This window comes from Thermobia domestica, chromosome 1 (genome assembly GCF_964235325.1).
Source record: "Thermobia domestica chromosome 1, izTheDome1.hap1.1, whole genome shotgun sequence".
Taxonomy (NCBI): Eukaryota; Metazoa; Arthropoda; class Insecta; order Zygentoma; family Lepismatidae; genus Thermobia; species Thermobia domestica.
In genome coordinates this window covers 305,615,586-305,629,387 of record NC_137454.1, presented here as the reverse complement: position 1 = coordinate 305,629,387, position 13,802 = coordinate 305,615,586, and the positions used below count along the sequence as shown (strand labels likewise).

General features: G+C 34.1%; 1 protein-coding gene across 2 annotated transcripts in view; it reads right to left on the bottom strand.

Moving 5' to 3' along the window:
* The window catches only part of kat-60L1 (katanin p60 ATPase-containing subunit A-like 1), a 322,513-nt gene extending 311,771 nt beyond the window's left edge, over window positions 1-10,742 (bottom strand). For both annotated transcript variants that reach the window (XM_081727140.1, XM_081727146.1), the window contains exons 1-2: window positions 10,634-10,742; window positions 3,226-3,267 (exon numbers count right to left, since the gene is read on the bottom strand). In XM_081727140.1, the coding sequence (XP_081583266.1) occupies window positions 3,226-3,267; window positions 10,634-10,644 (53 nt within the window). In that variant the 5' untranslated portion in view covers window positions 10,645-10,742. The remainder of the gene's footprint in view (window positions 1-3,225; window positions 3,268-10,633) is intronic.
* Window positions 10,743-13,802: the final 3,060 nt, after the last annotated feature.

Here is a 13,802-nt window from a genome sequence, read left to right as displayed (position 1 = left end):
TGAAACCTCGAAATAAATATGAATAACAAAAGTGGATGAAAGGTCCACTTCGTTGCAAAATACTGATTCCGACTTCGGGTGTGTTGGACTACTGACAGACAACAATAACTCATAAAACAATTTTAGAAGCTTGGGCATAACCTACAGGAGTAATATTATTATACATGAGTTATACAAAAACTTGGAATTAAAAGTTACCCTCAACTCGCGCTGCAAAATTTCAACGTCTGAAGACCTCGGGTTCATCGTGAAATATGGGAATGTGCCGAATAGCACATCTGATACACCGAACAACATCTAAATAGTCCTAACAATTGATGTTTTCATTTCCAGTTATGAAAGATAGTTCAGCAAATTAAAACTTATTTCTATTTAAAACCATTCGTGCGAGCATGATATTGCTCTACTTGAGTGTTGATCTGAAGGAAGTTGAAAACGAGCTTTGGAGGGCATTATACAAGTTTGCAGCAGTTGAGACAAGAAAAAACAGCGATAGACTGTGTATGAAAGAAATATAATAATCACACTCGAAAACGAAATGATGTTACACTTAATTGTTAGCTCCTGGCGTAAATATACATGAACTTACAGTTTCTCTCCAGGTACATGTGTATGTGTGGTACATTATTTCTCAACAAAAAATTTGGTAGGCAAGTAAGCAATGGTTTAAGGAATAAAGATGGCTATATTTAGTGGCCAGGTGCAGGCTTGGCTCGGGTTGACTCTCCATGTGATACTTTATTTCTCGGTAACTATTGGCCGGATCTAAACCAAATTTGGTTAACATGTGGCTTACCGTCTAAGGGATAAAGTTTGCTATATTTGGTGGCCAAGCTCTGCTAGGTACATGCTCTGCTTTGTTCGGCTCGCCTTGTATATGGTTCTTTAAATTTAAGTATCTGCTAGTCGGATAGGAATGAAATATGTTGGGTAAGTAGCCCATTGTCTAAAGGATATATATTTCTATATTTAGAGCCCAAGCTCGGCTAAGTACAGGTTCCGCTCGGCAACAGACGCTGTGCCACACAGCTTCGTACGACGAGAAACGTCTGTGAAATTGTCCCGCCCATCTAAATTTTTTTTTCTTATCCACATCGCTAGTTTATCGTTAATTTTGCTTAAATTATCGTTAGTTTCGAAAAAATAAAATTTTTATTCAAAAAATAAATGGGCAGGCCAACTTCACGGTTCCCCACAAGCATATGAATTTCAAAGTTTTTTTTCCATTACATCGTTAGTTTAGGTTAGTTTTGCTAAAGCTATCGTTAGTTTCACAAAAATAACGATTTTATTCTAGAAATAAAGTTTCCCGCCAATTGTGAATTAGCCCGCCCATATTGAATTCTCATAAAATTCCAACTCATATCGTTAGTTTATCGTTAGTTTACGTTAGTTTTGCAAAAATAACGATTTTATTCGAGAAGTAAAGGTTCCCGTTAAATATCAAGTTAGCCCGCTCTTAAATAATCTTCATAAACTTCCACCTCATACTGTTAGTATATTTTTAGTTTACGTTTGTTTCGCAATATGTTTACGTTAGTTTCGCCAAAATTATCGTTAGTTTGGAAATTTATAATTCTTTATGGAGGGCCTAACTTTGCCATTTACGGGAACCTTTATTTATCGAATACAATCGTTAGTTTTTCAAAACAAACGTTAATTTTAGCAAAACTAACGTAAATTAACGATATGAGTTGGAAGTTTATGAGAATTCAATATAGGTGGGCTAATTCACAGTTGGCGGGAAACTTTATTTCTAGAATAAAATCGTTATTTTTGCGAAACTAACGATAGTTTTAGCAAAACTAACGTAAATTAACGATAAACTGACGATGTGATAGAAAAAAATTTGAAATTCATTTGTGGGTGGGGAAATGTGAAGTTGGTCTGCCCATTTATTTCTCGAATAAAATCGTTATTTTTGCGTAATTAACTATACTTTTAGTAAAACTAACGTAAACTAACGATGTTCTTTATGGGCGGGCTAACTTTACATTCGGCGGGAACCTTTATTTCTCGAATAAAATCGTTATTTTTGCAAAAGAAACGCTAATGTTAGCAAAACTAACGTAAACTAACGATATGAGTTGGAAGTTTATGAGAATTTATATGGGCGGGCTAATTCACAGTTGGCGGGAAACTTTGTTTCTAGAATAAAATAGTTATTTTTGCGAAACTAACGATAGTTTTAGCAAAACTAACGTAAATTAACGATAAACTAACAACGTGATAGAAAAAACTTTGAAATTCGTTTGTGGGTGGGAACCATGAAGTTGGCCTGCTCATTTATTTTTGAATAAAAATTTTCTTTTTTCGAAACTAACGTAAACTAACGATAAACTAACGATGTAGATAATAAAAAGAAAAAAATCATTAGGTGGGCGGGATAACTTCACAGACGTCGACGAGAACTCCTGAGTTCGGTTCACCTCAACTTGTTGGGGCTTATGATTGCGGTAAACTGAATAAACTTTTGTTTGTTGTTCATAATCAAGTTTAACAAAGAAATAGAAGCAAAAGGATAAAATTGAAATAATTTATGGAATCTGGTGGAGATGAGGCTAGGAAGGTAAAGAAGAAAATTCCTTTTGCCCTAAGCACTGTTAAAGCTAGGTACGTCACTGCATGGACTTACTGCTGAACGTGGGACCCGAAGCACATGAGATCTCACAGGATAATAAGAAAATCTCACAGGCAGAAATCACATGTTATGAGATCTGGCGATCTGGGGGGGCATAAGAACAGAGGAACATCACCCACACCAACGCGCCCTATCCAGCGATCTGGCAGTTCTCTGTTCAAAATGGCGAGGACAATTGTGTTCTAGTTAGGTGAAGGTCCTGTTCAAGAATGAAAATCGAGCCGTCACAGGCCTGCCATCTAGTATGCACGCGAGCCACGAGGCAAGCTTTTAAAACTTGGTGAGCGTATCTATCTTTCACGTATCACTCGTCTTTGCACGTTGTATACTTATAAATAAACAGTGCTTTGAAACCCGATGAATCTTTTAGGCTAACCCTTTATATGGAATTTCAGGCAGGTGCGTAACAGGTTATATACAAATAAAATAAAATAAACATTTTGAGTACTTAGATGATTTTAACCCAAAGTTGGCGTTGTGAAGGCAAACCGTAATGAAATAAATTGAAATTAACAAAATAAGCTTCACCTCAGAGTCTAATTGTACGCTTTGCAACTGATTAGTTCTATCTTATGAGAAATTACCTGACATTGATGGTCCCAGGATATTCAATTTCGATTTCAGACCTATAAAAAGGAAAGAAGTAATATGTAAATATATATATTAGTCACTTTCATAAAACTTCATACTTCAAAATTCTGAATTAATTTATTTTCTTTACGATGATAAAAAAATATTTACTTCTTTTTACAGTTCCAAAGATCAAACACACTACTTTCCTAGTCTAGAGTACAACATCATTTTCAGCATGAAGGCTATACTAGACGTCACATGTTAGCGTTAAACCAGAATCACAAATACACTCATCATTCACATTAGGCCTTCCAACGCCATTTTTTATTATTATTATTTTATTTTATTAGATATTTTCGTTTTCTAAAATAGGTAATTATTTTTTGGATTGTGGCTACTGGATTACCTGGATCTAAAATGTCTCAATCAAATAGATAATTTGAACATATGTTCCTTTAACCCTTTTAAGATTACTAGATCATATTGTGGTAGATTATTCGTGAAGTACATAATATGAAGAGCTCAATTCCAAAACAGCCTAAGTCAAAAAAGTAAGTTTTTCAAGAGAAGAGTTTTTTGTGTGTTTCCATCATTCTGTGAAAGAAAAGTAATCTATATAAAAGAAAACTGTAATTGCCTACTTTTCGTAAGATAACGATGAAATTATCTATGGCAAGAGTTTTATAAGTGTTTTTAGGCATGAGTCAGAAATTAGCTTCACAGAATACTCTTGACTAAGGACATTTGAGGCGTATAGTTTCTAAATCCGCCATCTCCAATTTTCAAAAAAAATGAGCTAAGTAGATTTACTGGTATTCCTTTCCATGCCCTACATGATGGTGAAAAGAGTTGTTTGAAATGTCGCCACCTCCACCCTCAATTACTGCTTTAAAGTTCAGGGTATTCTTCAAAAGCCGCCATCTACACTCAGCAGTGTGTTTCTAAACCTCATCATCTCGATTCTATTCTATTCTATGCTATGAATTGAAGACCGATGTTAATGAAAAAATGTTGCAAGATGTTGTTCAACTCCTAACGAAACACTTCGGGGAGAATTGGCGTGCTAATTCAAACTTAGCCATTTATGTTGATGCTGAAAAGAGACTGACTGCTTCAACAGAAGAAAGTGTAGATGAGGATTAGGCTGAATGCCAGTGTTTCGAACATGATTCTGATGAGAACTATATCTGAAAACAGTGTAAAGATCACTTTCAATCCTTTTCTTGTTGGTAAAGGTGGCATTTATTCCGAAGTTCCCATCCTGTTATGTCAGGCTATGTTAGGTTAGGTTAGGTTAGGTCCCAATGGGTTAGATTAGGTTAGTGAGGTAAGGTTAAGTAAGCTTATGTTAGGAGACGATATTTCTAAATGGGCTGGGGGGCCGTAAATAGCTAACGTACTATGATTATAACTTCATTTTTTTTTCCTTGTTTGTGCACATTATAATGTCACCCAACAAGTTAATATCGTTGTTTAGATTCAGTTTATCTCCATCTACTGTTCTGTTCTGAAATAGTTATCAGAAATTATAATAGTAATGACTTGGAAGCAAATAAACCCCCAAAAACTTAAGTACGTTTGTTTCAAAGTCCTCCATCTCCAAAAGTTGTTTTCAAAATCCGCCATCTCCAAACTGCTTTCTGCAATAACCGAGAAATGGGATGGGAGAGATTTTTGTCATTTGGTAGTTATAATGAATGTCCAGAAAGCAGTAAAGTATTTCTAAAAAGAAAATTTTATCTCACATAATCTCTGAGTTATCAGTTTTTCCTGTTTTTCTCGAAACCGTTTATGAAGGAGATGGCGGATTTAGAAACTATACGCCTCATTTTTGGAAAGCAATGCTGTTTTCTTTTGCCTACAATTAATTTGATTTATGCAGTTTTGGCATGAAACCCTGTTCAATATACGTAGATGCTAAAATGGAGCTTATTAAAACCAATATCTCAAAATTGACAACAATTGACTTAGGCTCATTTGGAATCCACCCCTTCAATTGTATTATGTGTTTCTACCGACACTCATTTTACTTATAAGGTTACGTGGTACCATAGGGTTTCATATGGGTTTAAGCATGAAATCACAATCTGTGACATCCTCTGTCTTTCTCAAAGTCATATTAGCTAAAATAATTGTTGTTCATGACTCGAAAACCTTTATCTTTATACAGAGGCGTAGCCAAGGGAGAGTCCATCCCCCAAAATTTAAGGTACAAGGGGAAAAATACTAAGAAGATTAAATAGTAATTTTCACTTTCATATTTAAAAGTGAGAACAGTCGGGCCTCACCCTCTGAAATGAGTTTCTGGCCACGAGCTTGATTCATATCTACTAAAGACGCTTCAATGAAAGATAATGCAAAAGATGTATTATTTTTGAGATATCTGAACTTGGGACTCCGTGGGGTAACTATAGATATGATGTTCTGTATGTTCATCAGTTTCGATCATTAAATCACTAAACGTATCAGAGTCCTTTTCAAATAATATTAATATATAAATCGTATGCATTTTTTGTTTACACGATTATGCACCGAGGCTAAGGGAGGCGGTGATGATGAGATAGATGATAATAATGGAATGACGAAAGTGATAGAAAACTGGAAAACCCCGAGAAAAAACATATTGTGTTTATCAATCACAAATACTACTTAGCCGGTCGAATTAAATTATCTAAATCTTTTCATAACCATCAGTCCAACATAATTTTTTACTACTAGTGAAACCTCCATAGATAAGGACTTTCTTAGCGAGGCATCGTTACTTTTATACTTCCTTGTAGAACGTAAACTCTCTACACTCACTCTTGATCTTAAAAGATATGCATCGTTAAGCAAACAAAATTTTTCGCTCCAGTAACACATGGACTTCCTGACCAAACATTTCATCACTCAGTTTTTCCAGCCACCCTACAGCCCAGATGTCGCTCCTGCAGACTTCTTTCTTTTTCCCTGTCTAAAAGAGTCATGAAAGGGACACCACAGTTCAGTCCAGGCCATTCAAGAGGCTGTAACGAGGGAGCTGAACAGCATTCCACTTTCTGTTTCAGGAAGCCTTCAGTGATTGGCAGAGTCGCTGGAAACGCTGTGTTGATGCAGAAGCAGCATATTTGAAAACTATTATGTAGATGTATCAAAATTATGATTTTTTTAAAAATTCAGTCCTGCTACTTTCAGAACAAACCCTGTGGATGTTCAAGCATGGGATAGTTTTTATAATTTTACTTTGACGATGGAACTTAAGGGAGGGGGAGGAACAGATATTTAAAAATGATCGAAAATGACCGATATTAGTGTTGAATCCATAGTTTTCGGGGTCACTGAGATGAACAGTAACACTTCCGATGTTGTTTAAATCCAATTTAACCCCGCAAATTAGAGGAGAGGACGGGACAAGATACTTAAAAATGATCGAAAATGACCGATATTAATGGTGAATCCATAGTTTTCGGGGTCTCTGAGATGAACAGTGATACTTCCGATTCCGTTTAAAACTAAATTCAGTCCCGCAACTTGGAAGAGAGGAGGAATGATCGAAAATGACCGATATTAATGCCGAATAGTCAATAAGATAAACAGTGACACATCCGATGGCGGTTAAATCCAAATGCAGCCCCGCAACTTAGGGGAGGAGGAGGGGAAGATGTTTATAAATGATGGAAAATATCCTATATTAGTGTCGAATATAAGTTTTCGGTGTTGCTGAGCTGAGCAGTGACATGTCCGATGCCGGTTAAATCCAAATTTAGCCACGGAACTTGGGGAGGGGAAGATATGTATATAAAAATGATCGATATTAGTGTTCAATCCATGGTTTTCGGGCTCGCCGAGAAGAACAGTGAATCGATGCAGTTTAAAGCCAAATTCAGAACTTTATGTCCAAAATGAAATTATTCTTCCCGTGCGAAGAACGGGTATGAACGGATATATAATATGGTTCAAAATGTTTTTTAGCACTACGCTTCAATGAATCATTGCAAATATATAGAATAGAACAAGAAGACTTTTGTTCATGGAGTCATTTATACAGGTAGCTGGAAAAATATGGAAAAAATTTCCCCAAAGTTATGGATTCATGGCACAAGTGCATTATAACATTCAAAATCCTAACTTATTTTTAATATAATCAGGTACAACATATAAAATTAAGTTAATTAGGGTACGAGCAGGATCTTCCTAAATGAAGTACCGTATACATTTAAGAAGAAATATCTTTTATACGTGTTAAGGGTCTTCATTACAGCGAAATTAAATTACCGCTAATTTTAGTTTTTTGTAATATCTTCAAAACAAATAAAAATATTCGAAAGGCAGAAACGTAGTGAACTAGACAATGACATTTTGAATGTGACTCCTTTACCGCAATTCACCTATCTGCTTTTGGTATGCCGCTATTTACAAAACCCACAAAAAAGGCTAAATCTATCTATAGTTGCAAATTGAAAGCAGATAGATGAGTTATGATAACGGTATCACATGCAAAATCGTGTTGTTTAGTTCACTACGTTTCTGCTTTTCGAATATTTTTATTTGTTTTGAAGATATTGCAGAAAACTTCTAAAATTAGCGGTAGTTTAATTTCACTGTAATGAAGACCCTTAAAAGTATCACGAATCCATTCAATAAAAGAATTTATGTAAGCTTAACAAAAATCTAAAGTATATATTTTCTACACGCGTATGTATCTAAATATAGTATGATATCCCCCATTATCTCAGAAATTATTGAGCCTATTCTGTTAAAACGTTTACTGATTTAAAAGAATTTCTTAAAGAGAGTCTTAGGCAGAACATCTTAATCGTAGATTATTTTGATATTTTACGCACTCGAGTATTTTTGGCAATTTTCTCTCTAATCGTGAGATTAATTTTGAGATAAGTTTCATACATTCGCTTCTAAAAAAAAATCTGAGAATGTTCTACGCGTACGAGGCACTTGTAAATTTTAAAAAGTGTTTAATATGTATTTTATTAAATTTCCTGTTAGGAAAAATTAGAAGTATATTAATATTTTTATCTGAAATTGTTATATTCTTCTACGTTTTATGAATTGTATTAAATTATTCACTTCTAAAAATTTCTACTACTCTTAAGTCAGTTTTAAAGTTGTGTATCTTTCACTTTTATCTTCTCTTGTGTAATATTCTGTATATTGAAAAATGCACTAAGTAAAATCTACTATGAATTCTACTATGGTATTGTGGGTGCATGGAATAGATGTACTGTAACACATCAAGAATTTCGGTATACAGTTATCAAAGACCTCTGCCTAATAATAACCAATAATAATAATAATAATAATAATAATAATAATAATAATAATAATAATAATAATAATAATAATAATAATAATAATAATAATAATAATATCAATAATAATATCAATAATAATAATAATAATAATAAGAAGAAGAAGAAGAAGAAGAAGAATACTTGTTCGCTAACTTAAGTGTCGAGTCAAACATCTTGCATTCCACCCCCACCCCCCGGAAAAATCTTGCATACGTCCTTCCATTTCACGATCAGAAAAAGTATATGGGTAGCCACAATGACAATGACAATTGATGCTTCGAGACAAACACACGTTTCAGGCGTACTCTCGATCTTAAGGATACGATCGAATACTCTCCTTCTTTTTCCGTGATTTTGGTTTCAATGAAATGAAAATTCCTAACTTTACGTCCCACTCTTATTTTCCGGAGGGGAAAGAAGACAGATGCTTAATGGAAGTAAACAAGGGCGCCCATATTATGGTTTCCAAGGGGGGCAAGTATAAGCGACGTTTCAAATATAGTTTCATATTTTTGTAACGTAAAAATCTATTAGTTTTTCGATATTCCCAAGTACAATTTTCTCTTGGGGGAGGGCGATCGCCCCACTTTGCCCCCCTGATGGGCGCCCTTGGAAGTGAATGATTGTGAAAGAATTGGTGAAGTGAGAATGTTGGACAGAACCTCGAAAAAACTCATGAACACATATAGCAATATTGTCAGCCACAAAACAAATACACACAAGGGCGTAAATATGCCCCCACAGACTCCGCATTGCGAGGTGGCCCCAAACCCTCAGGGCCCCCAAATCGTGAATTGGGAAGTACAGAAGGGGACCCACTCCATGCTATCTGCGGGAGGTCCCCCAAGTCTTTAGTTACGCCACTGAACCACATGACGTGAAATCGAAGCATAGGCTCTTCGTATCAGCCGTCGTGAGCACTCTAGTACTGAGCCACTGTGTCACCTTCGCTTGTTTCGTTTCATATGTGAGATAGCTACGAATTGTACGAGATATCGTCATAAAAATGTTAATTTTACAATTAAAACGAATGGTTGTGGCTTATAGAATATTAATTTTCAAAAGTGCTGAAATTCTGTACAATGTAGGAAAACTATATTTACTCTTCAAATATAAACATGTATGAAATCATTAGCATTATTCTACCAAGTCACATTATTCGTACTCATTTTAATTTTTGCTACTTGAAGTGTCTTATTATCATAGAATTAGCGCAAATTAATATTTCTAATATACATAGAAAATATAACAAAACACGAAAATACACATCAGAAAATACTAATGGAAGTACCCTAACCCTATCCACAGCAGTGTTGCACAATACATAGTGTCTAAATTACTCGTAAATCTGTCGGAGCTTTGAAACTTTTTTTATATTGTCCGAAGAGGAAAGTGGTAATTCTCTAACAACAAGATTAGTCTGCACAGTAAAAATAGATGCAATTTTTATTTGCAGTAACATTGTAGTAGGGGTGGATGGCAGCTCTTCGCACGAATAATTGGTTTTTGTTCTTACTATCCTTTCACCCCTGCTCCCTACAGACGCCACATTAAGCGGGTACTCCAACTTCGCTCGGCCCTGAACCAAATCAGATACAAGTCTTGCTTATAAATGATCTCTTAGCATATTTGGTGCGGGTTTCTTGCATCAATAATTATATTTATGACATGTCAGTTTGCATGCATATTATCAATCTACGATAACCGAATTTATAATTATTTGTGCATGCCCAAGAAAATAACTCTAGAATGTATTAGAATATAAATTTGTCATCTCGTAAAACTGCATAATATATATTTTCAGTCATAAGAGTGAAGGAAAATCCTTTCAAATGAACCATTACTCTTTTTTAGGAGCCAAAGTAAAATAGGCCTAAATTCAGTAATAAAGGAACATATGCACCTGATAATCCTACTAGGGACAGATCTTGTAAAATGTGTGAGAAATAATTGCAATATTATTGCTGCTAAAGATTTAACTATTTTAATAATATCAAGTGATAGCCTATAATTTTCAATCTTTGAAAAATGTTGTAGCAAGAAACCGATATCAATAACAAAGTTATCCTAACAACTAAAGAATTTCCAGTCACTTTAAAGACTAAATGATTTTTAAATATATTAGAATTACCTTTTATCCATATTAAGTTACATAACTATTTAACATATACAAGCATAACACTATTCTACGGAATACGAAATGCTCAACTATCCACAAAAAAGAATCACTTTCTTTTTTTTAATAGTAATAATATGTTGTTTATTTTGATTGCGTTGCTATGAAACACTATTTATGGCGCTTTCTACCACATTCTTGATATTTTAGCATTTGTCAAAGTTGTTCAAGTTTTAAAGTAAGGTAACAACGTACGTGAACTATGAATGAAAAAACAATATAATTACTTGCTAACGTGATAGATCAGGGGCGTTTAATCCTGAATAGGGCTCCCAAATATCTGGATTTAGTCAGGACAGCCCCGGATTTACATAATCTGACCCCTAAAAAATTGCTCAAAATTATAAAAAAAAAATAAAATTTATCATTCCCAAAACAAAAAGTTATCATTCGTGTAATATTTAACACTTTTAGGATTTCCACTTTTTGAAATAAATTTTAGACTTTCATTCAAACAGCTATTGCTTCCTTACTATTTATTCTAAGATCATGGTTCATACCTCGTTTTTTTTTTTTTTTTTTTTCAGGATAGATCATACTTTCCAGCGGCACCACTCTCTTGTCCGTATTATACACCAGAAACAAGAAAATTGCTTAGAAAAAGCAGGAGATTTTTCGAAAAAAAATATCTAAATTTTTGTGCCCCTCTGGCCCGAGCCTAGGTTCACATAGGGCTCTGATTTAAAAAAAAATACATTGTTATGTACATAATACGTGTGCAGAATTTCTTTCTTATATCTTGAAAACTGAGGTCGGGAGAAGTTTTTAAAAATCTGAAGGTGACCCATTATATATATATATATATATATATATATATATATATATATATATATATATATATATATATATATATATATATATATATATATATATATATATATATATATATATATATATATATATATATATGATACGTCAAAAATGCACTGTGTCATTCCTATTTGACCTAGAATCATGGTTTAAACTCCATTTTCTTCAGCATAATAAGCCCTTTCCAACAATATCACTCACATGTCCGTATCATACACCGGAACCGGAAAATTAGGGAAAACCCGGAAGTAATTTTGAAAATCCAACAAAAATATTTTGCCCCTCTTGTTTAGGCCTGGATTAACGTAGGGATGTGAAGTTCTTTCTAAAAATACATTGATATGCACATAATATATGTGCAAAATTATAATCTTGTATCTTGAAAATAAAGGACGGGAAAAAGTTTTGAAAGTCTGAATTTATGCTCTCTCTCTTTACACACATTATATATTACAAAAATGTATGCTCTATATTATAAAAATTTATTGCGTCATTACTATTTGGCCTAGAGTCATGCCTTAAACGATATTTTCTTTAGTATAATAAGCCCTTTCCAACGCTACCACTCACATGTAGTACATATATACCTGAACAACCGGAATTTTTTCTGAAAAAATCACCCCCTCGGAACACTTGCGCCCCTCGTGCCCGGATCAGATTTCACTTAAGGATCTCAGAAAAATTTTAGAAATATCCGAAGGTACACCTTGTCTCAAAAAGGTTGAGCGCATTCTTTATTGCTGTTTCGAGGCAAAAATTTTCTAAGTCCAACTTCGGGTATCTTCGGGAAAAAGTAAACCAGGTTCGAACCTCGAAGCCAACCTTTGCAATCGGGAAAAATCTTGCAGATGTGTTTTTCTTCTTTTAAATATAATAAGACTTGTTACCAATTATATATAAAAAAGCAACATTGATTGAAATACTTAATGATACAATATTTCGAAACTTTGTATTAATGTCAGCTCATGCTTGTTTGTCATTTTGCTCTCCATACTTAATGGAATATTTAAATACGTAAACGAATCTTTCCATATGTAAAAGAATGGTGAAAGTTAAGACATAGAACATTATTCTCTCCTGGGTACTAAAATAAAAGTCAAAGTAGAACAAAAACAGCGTTTGCAGTGGATATGAATGTAATTATTATCTTAAATACAGCTATATATCGCTGGAAGTATTCTTCGAAGAGCGCTTGTGTTAGCTCACTGGTACGCCGTTGGATTTCAAATCGTAAGGTTGAGGGTTCGATTCCCATCTGTCAACGTTTTTTTTATGAAATTCTATTTTCCGCAATGCATGAAAAATTATATAAAATAATTACATTAAAATACGTCAGTTGTATATATATAACATATAATCATTGCAGAACATAGTGATTATTATGTTTAAAATATAACAGGTGTTCACAGTACGTTGGTATTCTATGATATATGTGAACGTTAAATACAAATTAAGAAAATAATATCATCGCAATGAATAAATTATGTAGTGTATTTATTTGCAGCTATTTGTCATCGGAAGTTACTTCTGAATTTTCTCATTACAGCAAGTGATTTACGCTTTCTGAAAGGTAAAGAGACTATTCGGGTATAAACAGAAATTATTATACAAACTCCAATCTTCGTTACAGACACAAAACTCCCGATCCCCAAAAGCATGTAAACAGGAAATTTACGAACACGAAGTCATGTCTAAGAGACTTATTTATACTCGACAAAGAAAGTAAAATAGGATTTCTTTCCAAAGGATTTCAGTTCAATAATCTGCAAGGCTATGGATGTGGTCCCTATCTCTCCGCCTCTTATATATATATATATATATATATATATATATATATATATATATATATATATATATATATATATATATATATATATAGTGTGTATGTTCCATCATGTAAACAAACTTCCTACATATAGTGCTTATAGTCGAAAAAGTACTCTTGGGGTAAGCTACTGGGAGTTGGAGGGGGCTATATAAAGTAAAAGCGATTGATATTAGTGTCGAATCCATAGTTCTCGTTGTTCCAGGTATTCATAATTACAACTCCGAAAGCGTTAAACTCCAAATTTAACTCTCATCGTAAAGCTCCTTTGTGGTTAAGCGTATAGCGTACACGCTTTCACGTGGGAGACCCAGATTCGGCCCCCAGCGAGAGCTCATGTAGTTCGGATTCTACGTTAATTAGTAGGTCTACGTCTCATATAGCCTCACTGCTGACGGGACGTTAAACTCAAATTCAATTCAATCGATTCAAAACCCATTATTATGGCGGGCGATAAAGGATGAAATATAAAATGTCTCAAGTGACTGA